General features: G+C 45.7%; 1 protein-coding gene across 1 annotated transcript; it reads right to left on the reverse strand.

Moving 5' to 3' along the window:
- Nucleotides 1-216: 216 nt before the first annotated feature.
- Nucleotides 217-19511, reverse strand: LOC128323169 (uncharacterized). Its single transcript, XM_053245890.1, has 12 exons — nucleotides 19378-19511; nucleotides 11229-11299; nucleotides 9796-9970; nucleotides 8360-8501; nucleotides 7532-7650; nucleotides 6885-7034; nucleotides 6514-6656; nucleotides 5734-5833; nucleotides 3927-4060; nucleotides 1003-1128; nucleotides 756-873; nucleotides 217-225 (listed from the first exon to the last, which is right to left on the reverse strand). The coding sequence occupies exons 1-12, from the start codon at nucleotides 19399-19401 to the stop codon at nucleotides 217-219; spliced, it is 1311 nt and encodes a 436-aa protein (XP_053101865.1). The 5' UTR covers nucleotides 19402-19511.
- Nucleotides 19512-21763: the final 2252 nt, after the last annotated feature.

Raw genomic sequence — 21763 nt, forward strand, 5'->3', positions numbered from 1 at the left:
GTATGCCCTGAGACACCTTGCAAATATCTCTTTCCAGATAACCAAAGTACGGACTTCAGAGGTTCTGGCTACTTCCCCATTCACTCTCAACACATGTCCATATGAGCCACATTATTACAACAAAGGCTGTCCAAGTGGCAAAACCAAGTGTCCTCCCTCATAGTCACACAGCATGCATCTTGTGGCACCCAGAATTTGCTGCCTTAAGCCATGGCCTTACTCTGCCTAAAAGGTGGTTCAGGAGACTTGAAGGAGACTAGGCTCAGGAGACTTCAGCCTAGTCTCTTGGATCCAGATCCAACTCTCTGTTCCCACATTATGTCTTAAATAAGTACCTGCCTAAATGGAGGCCAGCTATGCTTCAGCATCTTGAGTTACCACAGTAGCTGTGATACAAAAAATGACTGGCCATGCAGACAAGCTCTTCATCCACACAACTAGTTGTGCAGAGGTACCATGTGGGCAACAGAAGTCAGACAGATGGTTATCCTGTGGGCTCATTTGCTTCTTTCAGGCTGCCCCTCTCCCCCGCCAGCTTCTCTCCAGAGCCTGAAATTCCTGGGGATGTTTTTTTTACTGACCCCTAGAGGGAGTATTTCTACATTAACCCTCATAGTCAGCATCTCCAGAAAGCAGTCATAGGGATCCTTTATTTATTTATTTATTTATTTATCTAACATATTTTATACCACCAAAACTTACGTCTATTTAGTTCTATCTGTCAATACATTCCCTAGAACTTCAGTCCCTCTCACCTCAAGGTAGATGTCCAGTGCTATTTCAGGCAGGCGAGTTGTTTGTTTGCCTTCAAAAATATCACCAATATAGTGTACCAGGGCTGGGGTTGACCACGAACCTTTAGCGATGAGTATGCTGCAGTGTGAAACCAGAGCTCATGAATGAGGGAAAAGGCACAAGTGTCAGCAGCACAAGAAAAGCTCTTGCACGCCCAGGTCCCGCTCATCTCTCCGCATTGGGAAACCACAGTGTTCTTCGTCTTACCTCACCAAAATGGATAGTCCGTGGCTGAAGCCTTCTGGCCTGCCAAAGTGGTCCAGGTATTCCCTCAGACTCTCCTCCTCTATGTCAACAGTCCTAAGGAGGAGGTGCAGAGTTTCCAGGCTCTCACTAGAAGCAAGGCAAGGCCAGCATTACCAGGAGAGATCAGAGCTACACACTCAGAGTTATTGGAGTGCCACTGAAAGGACCCCTTCTGTTTAAAAAGGTTGGGAACCTCTGGCCTAACAAATGTACCCCTTCTGTTGCAAACCTACAGCTCAGCTACCACATAGAGATTTTGAGTGTGTCTGTGCACACAAGTCAATATTACAGTCATGAGAGAGTCTACTCCGCTCACTCTCTTACATCCAGACTAAGTTAGTCATGAGTATTTCCACTGAAATTAAGAGGACAAGTAAACTTCAATAAGTAAAACAAGGACAAGTAAACTTGTCCCATTGGAGAGACTGTGGAGAGCCTGTCTCATAACTAACATTTCAGTGTGTGCGCACATATATACATAAAAACATGAATTGTGTTTTTAATAAGCATAAAATCATAATTACGTTAAAAAATGTCAGTGAGGACATGTCAGCTGGGGAACAAATCATGCATCTGCAGCAGGGAAGCAGAAGTACCCTAGTGGTACTACTAGTAGTATCCCTTTTGGGGAAACCCAGTGTTGGAAAACCTTATCGTTTGAGCAGTATAGGGTCAGAGACGTCTATTCAACCTAGTCTTGATCGAGAGGTATGGTTTTTTGTTTGGATGGAGAGGGCTGGCCTGGGTTCAGTTCCCAAAGAAGCCCATGTTCTGGAGGAAAGGGAGGGTGTTCTAGCTCTGTGGCAGAGCACATCCTTTGCAAGCGTGATGGCCCAGCTTCAGCCTCTGGTGTCCATCGTTAAAAGGTTGGCAGCACTGTGAGACAGCCCCTTTCTTGAGGCCCTGGAGTGTCGCTGACAATACTGAGCTAGAACGACCAATGGCTGACTCCGTTTAAGGTAGCAGCAGCAACAACAACAACAGTACTACCAGCAGCAGCCCTTTGCTCTGTGCTGTTGGAGACGCAGATTCAGTGGCATCGCCTGTGTGTACCTTCTCTCCTAGTGACCAGTAGGGCCATGAGGAGTAGAGATAGCGAGGAAGAATCTTCAATCTTCCTTTTTCATTGTTTCTCCCTCTGCTCCAGCAGTTTTCGATTGGGAGACAGATACGCTTCCCCTCTCTACTCTGCACCATGGAGACAGAAAGCTCAGGGACACAGGCATTTCTCTCCAAGTATGTAACTTCCCAAATCAATCTCACTCGCTTTTGAACCTGAAACGTCTGTCTCAATACTCCTGAATTGGCTTACTCTTCTCACACACACATGCTCTGCTAAAACGGGAGTGAACTAAACCTCTCCCCTCCAACATATGCATACAAAAGTACTATGACAGAGGGCAGGGAGCACAGAAGTAGGCAATCCCCCCACTTCAGTATGGTTATATAGGAAAAGCTTGATTCTGCAGAAGGTTCCTAATGTATATAGTACATTCCACTCCCATCCACATGTACGCAACGTTCATGGGATTCACCAAGTGAAAAGAGGCAACGGACGTCCCTTTGACCCACTCAGGGCCTTCCCACTTGGCCCCCATCCCAGCCCCTGATCCCAAGATCCCAAAATCCTTCTGTGTGTGAAGCACACACCTTCTTTCTCCTAGACTGGGATGCAGGCCAAGTTTTCTTTCACCCTCTACTCCTAAGCAGCAGCAGCAGGAAGTCAGGCAGAACTTTCCCTTATGTTCTGCAGCTGCCCATTCCTGTGTGTGAGCCAAGACAAGGCCAAGGCCAAGGCCAATGGGAGTGAGCACACGAGATTCACAAAGAGAGGGCACTGCTGAGGTTGTGCCCACTTGGTAGGAGGGTCTTTATCTCTGTCTGTCCCGTGTGGGAACAACGAGTCCGTGAGAGAGCAGAGCTTGCACTGCAGGCCCCTTTGCCCTTGCTCCATTCAAAAGCTGACCCTTGTTGTTAAAGTAATTGCCCCAGAGCTGTCAAGAATGCCAAGACATGTACCAGGTGCATGAGTGTCAGGGGAGAAGACTTCAGTGGTTTTGTCTTGGGATCCTTGCCTGGAGATACACTCTAGATCCACAGGGAGCAGAACCATGGTGAAAGAATGACTTGTGGGTGCGTGAAGACTCAAGAACACAACCCGCTGGATGGCAGAGGGCTTTCATCATAGCATCCCTACTTTGAGGTGCTGCCTTGTTTCCCTTTTTAAACATGTATTTTTAATTTATTTATTTTTTTGTTAAATTACATATTACAAAGTAGAACAAGTTGGGGTGCTAACTGAGCCCCACGGCCTGAGAAGTTATCCCATCCACGCTGTGGAGAACGCACTGGTGGAGAGAGATGTTGTCCGCATTCTGATACAGGCCCCTTTTCTACAGCAACTTGCTAAAACCAAGATTGCTGGGAAGTACGGCCACTTGCAGTGATCCCTAAGGGAGAAAGATCTACACTTGTGCACCGATCAAGAATCCTCCCATGGAGACATTTCTACCTGGCCCCCAAAGCAGCAAGCATCCTGTGCCCTCATTTTGTCATGAGTAGTGTCTCAAGGCCAAAGGGAAATGATTTATTCCACTCACACTTTGGCTTAGGGGACTAACTTGGACGACTAGCCTTTAATCTTTAACTCTAGGTATCATTATTTGCTCCCCCCTATATGTCTGTTCAAACTGCCAGTTATCATAACCTTCCCCAGATGCTCCTAAAAGACCTGTGTAGAAAAAACTATCTTGTGACCACAAGTAAACCCCAAGAGTTGATCCTTCTTATTGCTAGGGCTCAGGCACAGTTGGCACCTACAAGGGGAGCACGTCTGGCTGAAAGGAGGAGGAATTCTGCCCTCCATTCCTCAATGCACTACTCACATCACACCCCGATTCTCCTCCAGCCGTTCATAGATCTGTTGCAGCAGGGCAAGTAAGAGGTGTGGAAACCTCTCCTTCACAGCTTGCTTGTCACTAGACTTAAGGAATAAGAAAAGGACCCGGACTGCACGAGTCTAAGAGAAAAGGGGAAAGAGAGGAAATGTACTTTTGCATCTTCTTGGAACAGGATGCCATCATGCACTGGAGAATGAGACTCTGCAAGGATGGCCAACAGTCTTTCCTAAAGCCAGGGAAGCCTCTCTCTGCAACCAGCTTCTGAGCGCTCCTTTGCTCTTTCCTGCCCACAAGTTGGATTACATAGGAACATAGGAAGCTGCCATATACCGAGTCAGACCATTGGTCTATCTAGCTCAGTATTGTCTTCACAGACTGGCAGTGGCTTCTCCAAGGTTGCAGGCAGGAATCCCTCTCAGCCCTATCTTGGAGAAGCCAGGGAGGGAACTTGAAACCTTCTGCTCTTCCCCGAGCAGCTCCATCCCATGAGGGGAATAATAGCTTACAGTGCTCACACGTCTAGTCTCCCATTCATATGCAACCAGGGCGGACCCTGTTTAGTTAAGAGGACAAGTCATGCTTGCTACCACAAGACCAGCTCTCCTCTCCAACAGGGAAAGTGTTGGCCAAGCCCTTTTTCTGACTGAGGTAGACAATCCAGATGGCCCTCTTCCCATTAATTCACATGGGCCACAGTCCATTGGAAAGTTTCCCTCCCAGGCCCCAGGGACACGAATGGGTGTGTGAGAACAAAGTAATGGTCTTTATCACAGTTCCCCTTCATCTCAATGCGAGTTGTACCGAATTCACCAGAGAGCTGGACGCAGTGGGTCAGAGGGGTCTGCAGTTCTCACACAGCCACGCTTCAAAATCTGCCACTTGGGGAGGCCGCCTCATTTTGCCTCTTGGTAGTGTCACTTCTCCATCGGAGAGCCACTAACATGTTACTGTCAGGAGTCCAGGTCAAGAGCAGAAGCAGCATGGAGAAGCCCGGGCCAGTGAGTGCTTGTCATTAGCTCCTTCTCTCCCAGCCTTTAAGGAGAAATTAAAGACCACTCTTTTGATTCAGGCTTTTGTCCGATGAGATGCTGCCTGCTCTCTTCTTAAATTGCAACTGTGTTTGCTCTCTAGATAGGTTGTTTTCTTTGAAAGTTTACTATTGTTTTTATCTTGTTGTTAACCACCCTGGGGTCTTAGGATGCAGGGCAGTATAAAAATCCAAATAAATTCGCACTTTGTAAGGAAGCCATCAAGGGTCTGAGGAAACATGCCTTTCAGTACTTTGAAACAGGTTTGCTCCTGTGTTTTTCTCTTCTCAACTACCTTGACCAAGGCAAAAAGGCAACAACTTGGCCCACTAACTCCACCCTGTTCTCCCTGCATATGAAATCACCTCGGATTCCTCCCTTCCATACTCACAGCATCCCACTCGCATGGAACAATAGTTCGCCCTTTTGTTTTTTAAATGAAAGCTGACATTTTTTCAGGGTGACCTTTTTGTTGTTTGTATCTTGCCAATTTCTGTGGAACACAGGAAGCTGCCTTATACAGTATTATATAGAGTGTATATAATGCTGCTCAGTCTTGTCTACACAGACTGGCAGTGGCTTCTCCAAGCTTGCAGGCAAGAGTCTCTCTCAGCCCGATCTGGGAGATGCTGCCAGGGAGGGGACTTTCAATCTTCCGCCTGCAAGCATGTAGCTTCTCTCTGCTTGTGAAATGGCAGGATACATGCAGCTCGGGTTACGCAGATGAGGAGCAGGGGACCCGAAGGCGGTTTCCACTTCCTTACCGCAACTCTGCTGCACTCCGGCATCCATTTTGCCACCTCAACAAGCATCTGGCTGTGGTCAGCAGCATTGAATATTGCCTGCCAGTACTCCTGGCACTTGCTGCAAATGGAAAGACAGGAGAAGCAGTCAAACCCCACAGACCAGGCATGTTCAGCCTCTACACTGGGGGGAGCACTTTCTTCTCCAAACAGTCGCCCAGGCTCATGCGCTGACCCTCTACCAGGTCACCACGCTCCATAGCTTTGTGGTGCAAGATTCACAGTTGTGGAGCACATGCTATCAAGCAGCGCACTACACACACGTGTATCTATCACATCCCTGCTAGTTCACAACGAAAAAGAGAGTTGTCAAAGTTACAGTGCAGTAAGAATATCTGTATTTCTTACCAATCGGAAAGAAAAAATATGTTCTTTATGTGACACTGGGGCCAAATGCTTAACCATAACTTGATCACTACTATTCCCATATTCTGCTCTTCAACAAAAGTTCTCAAAGCGGTTTGAAAAGTTTGGAAGGGCTGCCAGGGGCCAGGCAAGACTCTCCCAGGGGCCCAGCCCAGCCTGTGAGCCCCATATCGCCACCCCAGCCCTAGACTGCCCCCAGTTTCCATGTACTGTAGGCCAGGCCAGCAGGGAGGACAAAGGGGCACAACTGATGCATCTGCCGGGAAGCACACCCTGGGTTGCATCAGCAGCAGGGAGAAAGGTGCTCTTTGGGGAAGCCCCACAGATCCCCAAGGGGGTCACCCAAATTAGTACAAGCTCCAGCATGCTCCATACCTGAAAGGGTGTTTGAGGAGGTATAGCACCACCTCCTCAAGATGATCTACTGCCAAGACGGGGAAGGCTATCAAGGCTACGTCTTGTCCATGTGGGACTCTGTCCTTCAGCCGGATGAACAAGTGGTCCAGAAGCTCCTCCAACTGTCAGGTAAGAAGAGGGTTATTCATAAGGCACTAGGAAGCAAGGCTGGCTCAAGGGCTTTCACCGTCCTAGGCAGGGTGGATGCAAAGGCATCACAAAGTTCTCTACTTTAACACTTTAGAAGACCAAGTTTAATGCCATCAACCATGCGGAGGATCAGGTTCATGCAACCCAGAGGCATAAGACTGATTGACATCCTTCCCGGGGGGCTCCTCACGGCTCCTTACCCACATTGACTTGCCGCTGAACTGCTTTATGACCTCGCGCAGCAGGTGGAATATGTTTAGGAGGTCAAATGAGCCTTCAGTGGTCAGATCCCCTCCCAAGAAATGCATGACCTCCAGGAGCTGCTCAGAGGAGAGGAATCCACCGAAGACCTGAAACAAAACACAACACCTGTGAATAGCATGCATTGTCTGCCATTTGCCCATGTGGGCAGGCTGGAAGACTGTCTAAAAGAGCAAAGGAAGTGATGGAACAAAGGAAGAGACACTGTCTTGGAATAGCAGGACTGTTTTATATTAATACAGAACAAAGGGATCTAATACACAATACTATGAATACAACATGCTATAAGTACGAAGCCATGCTAATGTGCAAAACATATCATACACATACAATTGAACTACGGGTATATTATTTCCATTTCAACATGTATGGTTTTGTCAAGTCCCATTCACAGACGCGTCTGACCCAACATGGCCATTCTTGCTTCCAGGAGATAGCATGTCACAGCTGTAGCTTTCAGCCAGCCTCCTGGACTGTCCCTGTCCTCAGAAAAAGAGAGTGTGGTGGCTTTTAAGGAGGATGTGGGACTTAGAGACACACTCAAATGGATTCAAGAAGCCCTCTGACTCATATGATGATAACTCACCATTGCAAGGTTGTAGCAGTTTCCGCTGAAGAAAGAAGGGTTGGGTTCTCTAGTTGGTCCCAGGGCAGAGAGAGCTCGTTTTACCAGGTCCTTGCCCCAAGGTGTATACATCAGCCTCTCTGCAATGGAAAGGAATAGGGATGGGAGCTCACTCATTCCATCCTAGGTTGGACAGCACCATTTCCTAGCAACCTCCCTCCCTCAGTCCTGCCATTGCTTGACCCTCTCTGGGTGGAGGAAGCAGAGCGGTCTGCTTTGGATTCACACACGATTGCCCTCCTAGGTGGACCCAGCATGCAAAGCCTGGCAGCGATCTGACACAGAGCCTGGTGCGATCAGGCCAGAGATGGAGTCACAGCAGAACCTGGAATCCATTTACTGTCTTTTCAGGCTCACATGTTTGTCACCAAACAGAATGCGTTTCTGTTTGGAGCAGGCCTTATGGCTTCAGCTGCCAAGAGGACAGTAGAAGTTCTGCTCCTGTGCTCTCCAAAGCAGCCTGGTACACAGGAATGAGCACGTGTGCAAGATCACCTGCTCTGGATCAAACAGCCATTAAGGGCCCAGCTATGGGGGCAAATATGAGCACTGCTAGCCGTAGCTGTTCCCCACAATAATCAATCCCTGGCTACTTCTGGAACTATCTAGAGAACTCCATTTGGAAACTGCTGTGGCAAGTGAGCCGAAGGAACCTGTATCCCTGCCGGGACCATCCATCTGGCAGTCTCTGAACTTCCTGGGGCTCTGATCCCACCGGGTAATGTTCTGCTTGGGTAATGAAGTTCAGTGATTTTGGCAGGCAGCAGATCTAGTTCCTTTCTGACTTACGTTCTCCACGGCGCAGGATGGGCAGGAGCTCACACAGGACTTCTGCCGCCATCTGCCTGATCTCTCTGTTCTCATCTAAAGAACAGAGGCAAGTCACTGCCACCAGACGTCCAATCAGTTCTTCAGGCAGCTGTCCACATGGCTGAGGAAAGACACAGATTAATAGCTGTTAGGAGAAAAGGACCATCAGCTCCAAGAACGGGACTTTATCCTCCGGGACATTTTGCTCCTCACACGCCACTTCTGACCAGCCTGCAAAACCCATCCGTGTTGCTCATTATTGGGTAATAATCACCTAGTGGGGAAGAGGTGGCTACAGGCTCATTTGCCCTTTGGCCGTGGACACACATCACCATTAAAAGAACCATTTGAATCTCTGGTGCCAGCAGTGAATGGCAGTGACAGTCAAGAGAAATTCACTGTCCAGTCTACCCTGTTTGTCTTTTTTAATTTGTGGATTGTGACCCACAACGGAGTCACAGCCCCATTGCCCATGTGTGTTGCAGGAGCAGCAGCATCACTACTTCTTCTTCTTTAAGTTCTTTTTAAAGAAGAAGAGAAGTACACAAAGAAAGAGACTGACAGGAATTAAAGTGGGTCCCCTGTGGATGTTTTGGGATAAAAGAGGGTCAGTTTGTTCCGGGGGTGGTGGTCTTATTTTGGGGGGAGTTGTGTGATGTCACCTGATTTAGAAGAAGACTGACTTCAGCCTCCTATATGTATGCATGGAGCCTGATTCTATTCATGTGTATTCAGATGTCAATCTTGCTGAGCTCAATAGGTCTTCCACCTAGGCTAGATCCTGGGAATAGGATTGCAGCCCTAGACAGGGCTGTGGAAAAATTGTTTTTAAAAAATGATTAGGAAGAGTGAGATTTTGCAGCTGCTCAAACAGTGGTGAGAAAAATTCCCCCACATGCTTTAGACAGAGGAAGTGGTATGAAGGATGAGGAGGTTCAAAAGACGTTTTATTTCATGAACAATAAAGCTTTGGTGATCTGGCTTTGTGTTCTGAGGCAAAGGCAGAATTTGGGACATGGCATTCTGTCTCTAGCTGTGATGTGCATACAAGGATAACACAGGGGGATCGCTGGAGAGCTGCTATCAGGTCTAAGAATATGCCTTGCAAAGACCCCAGTTCAAATCTCATCTCAACCATGGAGTCACTTGGCTGTTTTGGCAAGCTTCTCTCAGCCTCAGCCCCACTAGCTGCCACCTAGTTATCATAATAGTGGCCGACCTTTGCAGGGTTGTTGCAGAGTCTCCTGAGATCACTTCTGTGAAGTGCACTAAATACTCTAGACATGCTATGTAGGTGCTAAGCATTCTGGTGGCTTATTGCATGCCGGGTGCCTTGTATGATGGGCCTGGGAGGGGAAGCCTTGAGAGGGGCTGGGAGTGCTGTGTTGCCTAAAGGGCTCCACCAAGGAACTCACATCAGCCTTGACCCCTGTGAGGTTCCTGAAGAAGTTCTGGAGAGCCTTCAATTTGATCTCTGGGTCTTCACTCGTCAGGCCGAGGAGGACAGAAGCGAGTTCAATTACGAGCTTTTCCTCGCTCAAACCTTCTGGGAGGATACTGATGGAAAAACTCACGGACTGCTCCAGGTCTCTAAAAAGGAGGAGAGAGAGCAACAGGAGTGGAAAAGAAGCTGTGGTTAACTAACAGCTTCTGGATCCCTCCGTAGAAAAGTCATCTGTGCTGCCCACTTTGTTTTTGCGGGATATGCGGGGAAACATATCCCTTGTCATCGGGTAAGGACTCCACAGGGCCGAGCAGCTAAGATCCACAGCAGCTAACATTTGGGGGTGAGAGTGCTGGACTAGCAACTAAGGCAGCAGTTCCCAACCTGTGGCACTCCAGATGTTGCTGAACTACAACTCCCATCATCCCTAGCTATAATTTATTGTGGCTGGGGATGATGAGAGGAGTTGTTCAGAAACATCTACAGTACCACAGGTTGGGAACCCCTGAACCAAGACATCGCACATCATCCCCAGCAACTTCCAGCTTCTGACAGATACTGGAGCGCAGAATGAGACATCTCTATGCAGTCATCAGGATCCTGCCGGTAGGTTTTTCCAAGGATCAGCAGTTGGTAGCAGATATAGCTCATCAGAAGCAAAACTAGGCAGTAGACAAAGAAGTGTCCAGCTTCCAGTGGACATGCTCAGCAAAGGCCAAGCCAAACCAGATGGGCTTTACTTGGTGCCCCTTGACGGCCTTAGGCAACAGGACTGGTTTAAGCCGACTGCAGCTAGAGGGGACCACAGCATTTTGCAGGGCCTTGTGCTGGGCTGGAGTCTGTGCAGAAAAACAGCAACAGGAGGGGGGAGAGAGACTCAGAAGCCATACTCTTGTGAGACAGCAATTTCAGGCAGGCTGGCCCTCTGCCGATACTGGGGGAGGAGGAGCCATGGGGCTGCTGTGAATGACGCCAGCCATGGAGAATTGAAGGACCTGGCCCTTTCTGCATGCAGAGCAGTGGCTCTGTCCCATATGTTTCCCCTGGACATAGGCAGCTGCCTTGCACTGAGTCAGGTTCGGCTTCACTCCAGATATGCTGTTGAGCTGTGTGCCAGAACACCTCAGGGAGGAAGAGAAACCCCTCTCTGTCCGTTGCCATAACTGCTGCTGCTGCTGCTGCTGTGCTACCTGATGGGCAAACAGCAGGCTGGGGGAGCGTCCTTCGAGATGTGTGGGCAGATGCCCTCAAAGGACACCTACAGAGAGCAGACAGTGGCTGTCACTCATCCACATGAGTCAGAATGTCCGTTGCTTCACCAGAAGCCACCAACAGTTCAGTTTTAGAAACCCAGCTTCTGGCCTTCTGCCACTGAAGAGGGAAAGGAACCTCAGTGTGCTTTACCTCATAAGAGCAGCCGCCTCTTCTTCTCCCATGCTGCTAGCGGACATGAGGTCCTCATCAAATTCATCAGACTGTGAATGAGAAATGAGAGTCAAGAGACCGGAGGATCAGAACATTAGTTCGCTTTTCCTCCAAGAAGATCAGAGCAAGGGCTTCATGTAGTTCCTGTGAAGATTGGTAACTGGTTGAGGGACAGGGAGCAAGAGGGTAGGTATAAATGGAGAGTTTTCACAATGGAGGAAAGCAAGAAGTGGGGTCTCCCATGTTGGAAGTGAAGGACTCTGTGCTGCCTCATGCCTCAATGACAGAGGGGGACAGATTAGTGAGTCAGAGGGCTGGAGGGGTCAAGACATTGGTCATTCCTCCTCTCTACTGCTCTGACACTATCCTTTTGATATGTAGATTGCTACTCTCAGGGACTTAGTTACTTCCTGCCTCCCTCCCTTTCTCTTCTTCTCCATATCACACACGCTCGCCTCCCTCTCTGCACCATGTGTGCTGAGATGCGATAGCATCTCTATGCATCCATCCAGCTAGATAGATAGATTAGAGATTCTATCTCTCCACTTTCGTATCTAGAATGGAGTTCTCCAAATAAGACTTCTTATATTGATTAGAAACTATGAACTGGCTCCAAGTTTCTTTTGCTCTCAGCAAACAGGCATGCCTGGGTAGACTCCGCTGTGTTTTGCCTCTGTGCACTCTGCTGTAATAGAAGGGTATCTCTTAACAGAGAGAATTCCTAAAACCCCTGGGATCTGTACTTGGACCAGTGCTTTTTAATTTATTCAAAAATGATCTAGAAGTTGGGGTAAGCAGCAAGGTGGCCAAATTTGCAGACAACACTAAACTATCTAATCTAATCTAATCTAATCTAATCTAATCTAATCTATCTATCTATATCATATCATATTTATACCGCCTCATATGTAAATCTAAATTTAAGGTAGCAACATCCCAAACAATCTCTCCAAACTGGGTGAGTGGGCAACAAAATGGCAAATGCCATTCAACATAAGCAAGTGTAAAGTGATGCACATTGGGGTAAAAAAACCCAAGTTCACAAGTACGCTGATGGGATCTGAGCTGTCGGTGAATGGCCAGGAGATCATGGGCTCGTGGTGGACAGCTTGTTGAAAGTGCCAACTCAGTGCATGGCAGCTGTGAAAAAGGCAAATTCCATGCTAGGGATAATTAGGAAGGGGAATGAAAATTAAAAGGCTAATATAATACCCTAATACTAATAATACTAATAATAATACTAATAATAATGGAGAGCCAGTGTGGTGTAGTGGTTAGAATGCTGGACTAGGACAGGGGAGACCCGAGTTCAAATCCCCATTCAGCCATAAAACTAGCTGGGTGACTCTGGGCCAGTCATTTCTCTCTTAGCCCAACCTACTTCACAGGGTTGTTGTGAAAAAGAAACTCAAGTATGTAGTACACCGCTCTGGGCTCCTTGGAAAATGTAATAATAATAATAATAATAATAATAATAATAATAATAATACATGTTCCCAGTAAAGCTGCTTTTTGTAATTGGCTTATGGCCACAGAAATCACCATCAGCCAATTACAAAAAGCAGCTTTACTGGGAACAGCCTATATTCTGCAACGATATCTATAACAACTGACAATAAAATTCAGCCATCCCAGGTCCTTGGGAAGGACTCGATGTCTGGATAAAACAAACCAGTCAATAACACCTGTCTGACTGTGTAAACAAGAAATAATACATGTACCAAATTTGGAAAGAGAAGCATCCAGATACAGAAATAACAGAACAAAGGCTAGCAGACCAGAGAAGATTCATAATAAGAAATAAAGTATTCACAGGAGTTGAGCTGGAAGAACTGCAAAGAGCAACACAGGCTCAAGACATGGAAGAAGAATTACCACCAACTGAAACAGTGGCTCAGGCGCAGGTGGTGTTGGAAATAGAGGATGCCACTGAACTGTTTCAAAATCAAAACCAGGCAACCTCCCCTTTGCCTTCACCTCAAAAACCCAAATGCCGTTTAACAGAAAAGCAACAAGAACTAAAGCTAAAAATAACTGAGCACATGAACCAAACAACCACCAGTGTTCGACTTCCAGCTCTAAAAACAGTTGCCAAAAAACAACTCGCTCAGGTATTAAAAGATGTCAATGCTGCACTTGCAGAAATAACAACTAATAATTTGCAAGAAACAAACCAACTAATGTACAGTGCAGCAACAATAACAACACAAGAGCTCGGATATAAGATTAATGGACCTGTCAAAAAAGAAAGCAGTACAACACCTAAATGTAAGATTAGATTAGAAAATAAAATCTCCAGGCTTAGATCAGATGCTAGTAAATTGAAAGATATGAAAGACAAGAAGCTGAAGAATGAAAACACCAAACAGTATCTGATCCAAAAATACCACCTCAATTCAAGGAAAATTAGAGAAGTCCTGGAAATAATAAAGCAGCAAATAACAGCAGTGTCAAAGAAGATTAGCAGATATGAAGCCAGAACTACACAACACAGGCAGAATCTCCAATTCCAGTCGCATCAGAGATGTTTCTACCAAAGCATAGAAGGAGAAACTGCAAGAAACCTAGAAACACCAAATAAAGAAGAAACAGTGCAATTCTGGGGAAAATTATGGGACAATCCAATAGATTATAATAAAAAAGCAGGCTGGATGAAAGAGGTCAAAAAATGTAACCAACAAATGCAAGATCTAATAATAACACCAGAATTAATAAGTGAAAGAGCAAAGAAAATTAAAAATTGGACTGCGCCAAGCAATGATGAACTGCATGGCTTTTGGCTTAAACACCTAACAAGCCTTCATAAACAACTATCAAAACAGTTCAATCACATTTTGCAAGGAGGTGATATTGAACAATGGCTAACAACTGGGAAAACTCATCTCATAATGAAAGACCCAGCAAAAGGTGCAGTTCCAAGTAATTATAGACCGATAACCTGTCTGCCAACCATGTTCAAATTATTAACTGGAATAATAGCAGATGAAGTGATGCAACACTTATTAACTAACAAACAGCTTCCAGTTGAACAGAAAGGAAATTGCCCAAACACCAGAGGCACAAAAGACCAGCTGTTGATTGACAAAATGATTTTAGAAAATTGCAAGAGAAGATAAACCAATCTAAGTGTTGCATGGATTGACTACAAGAAAGCCTTCGATTCATTGCCTCACACATGGATACTAAAATGTTTAGAAACAACTGGTGTCAGCAAAAACATTCAGATATTTATTTAAAAAGCAATGAGCAGGTGGAGTGCACAGTTAACAATCAATGGTGAGACACTTGGACAGGTTAGCATTAGAAGAGGCATTTTCCAAGGGGACTCACTATCCCCTCTGTTGTTTGTAATCGCCATGACCCCACTTTCACAAATACTAAACAAAACAGGCCTTGGATACCAAACATCTAAAACATCAAGTAAAATCAACCATCTGCTGTACATGGACGATCTGAAGTTGTATGGAAAGTCCCAGTCAGAAATAGAATCATTGCTAAACACTGTCCGTATATTCAGTAGTGATATAGCAATGGAGTTTGAACTAGACAAGTGTGCTGCATTAATAATGAACAGAGGGAAAATAACAAAAATAGAAGGAATAGAACTGCCCAATAGAAGCAAGATCAAGAACCTGGAAGAGAAAGAACCTTACAAATACTTGGGCATTCTCCAGGCTGATAACATCGCACACACTGAAGTTAAAAGAAAAATTGGAAGTGAATACATCAGGAGAGTTCGAAAAATCCTCAAGTCCAAACTCAATGGCGGGAACACCATACAAGCCCTAAACACCTGGGCTATACCTGTTATCAGATACACTGCAAGAATAATAGACTAGACCCAGACAGAGCTAGAGACACTAGATCGTAAGACCATGACCATCACTCATGCTCTGCACCCCCGCAGTGATGTCGATAGGCTCTACCTCCCTCGCAGCTCAGGTGGAAAAGGAATGCTGCAAGTCCATCAAACAGTAGAGGAGGAGAAAAGAGGCCTTGAAGAATATATCAAGGACAGTGAAGAAGATGCACTTCAAATGGTCAATAATGCGTAACTATTCAACACCAATGAAAGAAAGCAGGCCAAGAAAGAACAAGTCAAGAACCGAGCAGAAAAATGGAGAAATAAGCCCCTGCATGGTCAATATTTGCACAATATAAGTGGAAAATCAGTCATCACCAAGACCTGGCAACGGCTTAAGAATGGCAACTTGAAGAAAGAAACAGAGGGTTTAATACTGGTTGCACAAGAACAGGCACTAAGAACAAATGCAATAACAGCAAATGTAGAAAAATCCACAACAAACAGCAAGTGCTGCCTTTGTAAAGAAGCAGATGAAACAGTGGACCACCTGATCAGCTGTTGTAAAAAGATCGCACAGACTGACTACAAACAAAGGCATGACAAGGTAGCAGGGATGAGACACTGGAACATCTGCAAAAAATACAAGCTACCTGTAGCCAAGAATTGGTGGGACCATAAAATTGAAAAAGTTGAAGAAAATGAAGATGTAAAAATATTATGGGACTTCCGACTATAAACAAACAAACATCTGCCACACAATACACCAGATATAACTGTAGTTGAGAAGAAAGAAAAACAAGTGAAAATAATCGACATAGCAATACCAGGGGATAGCAGAATAGAAGAAAAAGAAATAGAAAAAATCACCAAATACAAAGATCTACAAATCGAAATTGAAAGGCTGTGGCAGAAAAAGACCAAAATAATCCCAGTGGTCATTGGCGCCCTGGGTGCAGTTCCAAAAGACCTTGAAGAGCACCTCAACACCATAGGGGCCACAGAAATCACCATCAGCCCATTACAAAAAGCAGCTTTACTGGGAACAGCCTATATTCTGCGACGATATCTATAACAATTAACAATAAAATTCTGGCATCCCAGGTCCTTGGGAAGGACTCGATGTCTGGATAAAACAAACCAGTCAATAACACCTGTCTGACTGTGTAAACAAGAAATAATAATACTACAAATCTATGGTGCGGCCACATTTGGATTACGGTGTACAGTTCTGGTCACCATATCTTAAGAAAGACATTGTGTAACTGGAAGAGGTGCAGAAGAGGGCAATCAAGATGATCAGGGGCCTAGAGCACCTTCCTTATGAGGCAAAGCTACAGCATCTAGGGCTTTTTAGTTTGTAAAAGAGGCAACTACAGGGAGACATGATAGAGGTGTATAAAATTATGTCTGGAGTAGAAATAATGGATAGAGAGAAATCTTTCTCCCTCTCTCACAACACTAAAACCAGGGGTCACCATATGAAAGTGATTGTCAAGAAACTTAGGACCAACAAAAGGAAGTACCTTTTCACACAGCGCATAATTAATCGATGGAATTCTCTGCCATAGGATGTGGTGACTGCCAGCAGTCTGGCTGGTTTTAAGATGGGTTTGGATAAATTCATGGAAGACAGGTCTTTCAGTGGCTATTAGTCTGATGGCTATAGGCTACCCTCAGCCTCAGAGTGAAGATGCCTCTACGTACCAGTTGTAGGGGAGCAACAACATGAGACAGGGGATGCCCTCAGCTCTTGCCTATGGGCTTCTCAGGGGCTTCTGGTGGCCCACTGGATGCTAGACTAGATGGGCTTGAGCCTGATCCAGCAGGGGTGTGCTTATGTTCTTAACATGCATGGTTCCCCTGCACCACCATTTTAAACTCACAACCATCTTATGAGATAGATTATCTGAGAGATGGTGAGTGGCCCAAATTTTTTATTATTATTATTTATTTATTTATTCAATTTCTATACCGCCCTTCCAAAAATGGCTTAGGGACAGAGAAATAATAAATAAATATGATGGCTCCCTGTCCCCAAAGGGCTCACAGACTAAAAAGAAACATAAGATAGAGACCAGCAACAGTCACTGAAGGTACTGTGCTGGGGGTGGCTAGGGCCAGTTACTCTCCCCCTGCTAAATAAAAGAGAATCACCACGTTAAAAGGTGCCTCTTTGCCAAGATAGCAGGGGTCAAAATCATCCAGTGAGCTTCATGGACACATGGGGATCTGACCTGGTGCCTAGTCTGACACTCTCACCACTATAACACTCCCTCTCCCTTCTTCTCTACCACACCATTGCAGTGCCACTGCCTTGAGTCTTGGACTATCAGAGTCTCCACCCAAGTCCAACATCTGAGGGAGGGCCAAATTAGGGCAGCTTTGCTCCAGCTCAGGGATGTAGCCAACCCGAGGCTCACCAGCTGTGGCTGGACTCCAACTCCCATCATCCCTAGCTTTTGTTCACTATGGCTGGGGTGGGATTAGTCCAACAACATCTGGGGACCCAAGTTTCCCCCCCACCCCCCATCTTCTGGAATTTGGATCCTGCCCTTCTTCCCTGGAACTCAGGAGTGTGTGTGTGTGTGTGTGTGTGTGTGTGTGTGTGTGTGTGTGATTGATTCTCCCTCCCCACTTGTATCTACACAATAGTCCTGTGAGGTAAGACAGGCTGAAGAGAATGAACTGCCTAAAGTCACCCAGTCAGTTTCATGGCTACAGTTTGACCAATAACTCCCCCGCCTGTGGCCAAAAGGAAGAGATGATGGAAGCTGTATTGGATTACAAAGGAAGGAAGCCAACCAGAAAAGAAACATATTCAGAACTGGTCCCCTCTTTACAAATTACAAATAAAGTCTTCACAAGTATATGAGTGCATGTAAGTCTGTACTACACGTGTGTGTACTAGTGATGGCTGTGTGTATGACAGTATGTTATTTGGATGAAGAATGTTAAATGTTTAAAATGTAGTATGTTGAAAATCAAACCAGTACTGTGCATTCTTGCTTTGATTTACTTTTTTCTTGCGTCCACCACATGACAGCTTACCAGACAGACCCGAGTTCAAAATCGCAGTTCAGCTATGAAAGCCACTGTGTGGCTGTGGGCCATGTGCTCATCTCTCAGCCTAACCTAGCACACAGGGTTGTTGTCAGGCCTGACTTGATGGGAATGCAAGAGTGCATTTGCATTGAGCCCTTTGAAGTCCAGGTGAAATCTACCTTATATGTGAATAAAAGAAACAAAGCCCACAAAAGAAGCCCCAATTGCTCTACAAACTTACAAAGCAGCAATTGGCTGGGTTGATTTACACCTTCATTTTTCTATTTACATTTGATGAATAAACAATTAGCAAGATGTAAATCAACCCAGCCAATTGCTCCTTTAAGTTTAGCATAAGGTAGACTTCAAAGGGATCAATGCAAATACGTTGAGATTGCATTCCCATTAAGCTGGGCCTGCTTATCTATACTCGCACACATTTCGTCTCCTCCCCAGTTCTTGGCCAAAAGCGATGTTCTCCACCTTGCAGACCTTCCTGAAGTGCTGCACTGGAGTTCATCTTCAACTAACGAAACTGGTCCTGCATAGTTCGCTACAGTAGGGGTGTGCACAAAACCCCAGTTTTGGTTGAAGGGCCCCAGTGTGGTTCAAGTCTGGACCAGATTCAGATTGGACTGGGCATGCTCGGTTTTGCACATGTTCAGCTGGAGTTTGAGCCAGTTTGGGGGTTCTAAATGTGGGAAGAAGAAAAAATGGAATGCCTGTGCCTGCATATTGCCAAATCCTAGCCAGATCACTACTCTCAGTTTGGTTCCCCCGTGCCAGGACTCTTCATGAAATTCCCACTTAGTGATCTGTGTGACCTGACATTTTTCTGCAAGTCATTCCTTCCTTTTCAGCACAGAAAATGTGGTGGTTTACATGTTGGGTTTAATTTTGCTTTTTAATTTCAGCTTGCAAAAAGAAGGTGATACGCCATGAAGACTCTGGACATTCTGAGATTAATAAAAAGTCTAATTAATTAAAAACGCCAAATTCTTACAGAATCAGACACATCTGACTCAATAGTCGATCTGCAAATTAAATCTGTGATAATGGGAAATAATAGCTGGGCAACCAACTTTATCTGCATTTGTTAAAAGTTAGCAGGTGCCCTTTCCTTTGCAAATGAGGCTGCAGGGAGAATTATTTGTAGAATATTCTAATATTTTAAGGCTCAGTAGGAATTACTCAATTTCCCACCTCATATTCCAACCCCTGAGAATTTGCAGAGAATATTTTGAAGCATATTTGCCCCAAGGCTAGTAAAAATCTACTTACCTCAGTGTATGCACTAGAAGACATATCTCAAGAAAAAACTCTATGAAAGAATTAAAAAAACATGACAACTTACTTTACATTGAAGTAATAATATCTAATATCCAATACCACAAAAGAGGTATTAGGATTTTTAAAGAACTAACAAATGGATATATGCAGACTAGATGTCAAAACAAAGCTAAAGCTATTGTAAGAATATAATAATAGATGTAACAAAATAGGATTTCAGAACAATAACAAATTGTATACAATCTCTATAGAAATGTGAGAACAGAAATATAAGAATTGTAAGCAACAAATGAGAAAATGACAAATATTTCAAACAAGCCAATAAACAAGCTTACAGCCAAGCTAGCACTACTCTCACTTCTAACCCGACGCCACTCCTACAACCCACAGAGCAACCAACTCCCAGCATCCAGTATTTCAGTTCACACAGCCCTTTGTGACACTGAGACTCTCTTTGTGACACTGAGCCTCTCTGGGCCAAAGCCCTATGGCAACCAGCACTGAGTCCAGGCCCCCACATTTCTTCAACAGGACTCAGCAGCTGATATTCAGTGATGCTTGGTCAGCACTTCACTTCCACCCTGGTGGCCAAAAGGCCATCACTGATGTAGCCTACTTTCCCTTCAAAAAGCTCATGGGGGCACACATGGGAATTCATCCTATGTTACCCATCCCACAAACGTATGAGCTAGCTGGTCCTAAGAGGTCATCTTCTGAGCTTCATGCTGAGTGGGGTTTTCACCCCTGGCCTCTCCAGTTCAAGACTCCGATTCACCACAAATTAACTCCAATTCACGTCCCCCTCCCAATGCAGGCCATCACAAACAAACAAAAGAAAGACACGTCAAGCATTTATGGTGTTTGCCGATAGAATTGTGGGCTTGGAGATCTGGCACCACAAGCTGGGTTTTACACAATGTATCAATCATACTGTCTCCGATGTCTGTGTCTGGTCCATCGCCTTCCTCTGCCTCTCCAACAACCTCCCTGACAAATCACTGCTCGCGTCTCTGTCCCTCTGTCAGCACCTTTTGCCCTTAGGCCGGCTGAGGTGTTGTCATGCCTTTTCATTAGGCCTTCGTTCCACTTCTGTCCTCCTTCCCCTCAAGATCTCTGCCCCATATGCTACTTCCCCTCATCTTCTTTTTGTAATGTCTTGATATGACTGTGGGTCCCTTAGGTGTACTCACTTGGTGGGTCACCTCGGTAGACTGACTCTCCCCACTAGGGGCAAAAGCAAGCAGGATACCGACCTGCACGAACTACAGGATGACTCTGTGGACACTCACAAGACCAAGGTAGAATAAAATCCTGGACAAACTTCACCCACAGAGATCGGGAGGGAAACCAGCCGTTATCCACTTTCTTAAAGACACAGTACCACATGCCACCCCTTTGCCCCTTGTTGCGAGTCATTCCACCAGCCCCCTTGGCCCTTTGCTCACCACCAAACGCTTTGCTTCCTGGCCTTGTTGGACTTCCTTCCACTAAGCTGCTAGTCCTCAAGTTCCCTGCTCCCCACCGCCCCCAGGTTCGGCCTGCAGGTTCAACCCTTTAAAAAAGCTTCCTGCTTGTGGGCTCAAGAAACAGGCTTGCTTGGGAGTACTGCCGTTACTGTGCACGGAATGCATGTTGTGTTGGGAATTCTCTCTGGTAAGATAAACCTTTTTCATTATAGCAGAGTGCACAGAGGCACAACACAGAGGAATTTAGTTAGGCATGCGTGTATGCTTAGAGTAAAGTAACTTGGAGCCAGTTCATAGTTTCAAATAAATATAAATAGTATTTATTAGAGAACTCAATTCTAGATAGGAAAGTGGCGAGATAGGATCTGTCTATCCAGCTGGATGCAGATGGATTCTGCATCTCTGCACACATGGTGCAGGGGAGAGGAGCTTGCATGTTGCAAGGCAGAAGGAAGGGAAGAAGAAGAAAAGAAGAGGAAGTGGCAGGCAGGCAGGCAGGAAGTCCCTGAATTAGCAATCTACATATCAAAGGGATAGTGTCAGAGTAGTAGAGAAGAGATGACCAATGTCTTGACCCTCTAGCCCTCTGACTCACTAGTCTGTCCTCCTATGTCACTGAGACAAGAGACAGCGCATAGTCAAGGGTGTAACTACCATTGGGCAAGGGGAGACAGTTGTCTTGGGGCCCCATGGCTCAAGGACCCCCCCCCAGAGTCATGTCACATGACTCCCTGCCCACCCGTGCTGCACCCCCTATGAATTAATGTGGAGTCTCTTGGAGATCGGCAGTAGCAGACGGTAAAAAAAGGGTTAACTTTTCTCCCAGCCCTATTGGTTCTTCTGGAGTCTTGTGCTCCTCCCCCACTTGGAATCTGTATGTAACTGCAGAGCCAAGGAAGCGGGCTGTTGGG

The sequence above is a fragment of the Hemicordylus capensis genome, chromosome 4 (assembly GCF_027244095.1).
Source record: "Hemicordylus capensis ecotype Gifberg chromosome 4, rHemCap1.1.pri, whole genome shotgun sequence".
NCBI classification, from domain to species: domain Eukaryota; kingdom Metazoa; phylum Chordata; class Lepidosauria; order Squamata; family Cordylidae; genus Hemicordylus; species Hemicordylus capensis.

What these genes read in the sequence shown, in the direction of transcription:
- LOC128323169 (XM_053245890.1), bottom strand. Translation starts at nt 19,401, where the DNA reads ATGTCTTCTAGTGCATACACTGAG. An exon ending in GAGGCGGCTGCTCTTATGAG is followed by an intron (nt 9,971 to 11,228) that starts GTAAAGCACACT and finishes CCTCCTTTTTAG; the next exon opens with AGACCTGGAGCAGTCCGTGA. An exon ending in CTCCTCAAACACCCTTTCAG is followed by an intron (nt 5,834 to 6,513) that starts GTATGGAGCATG and finishes TTCCATTTGCAG; the next exon opens with CAAGTGCCAGGAGTACTGGC.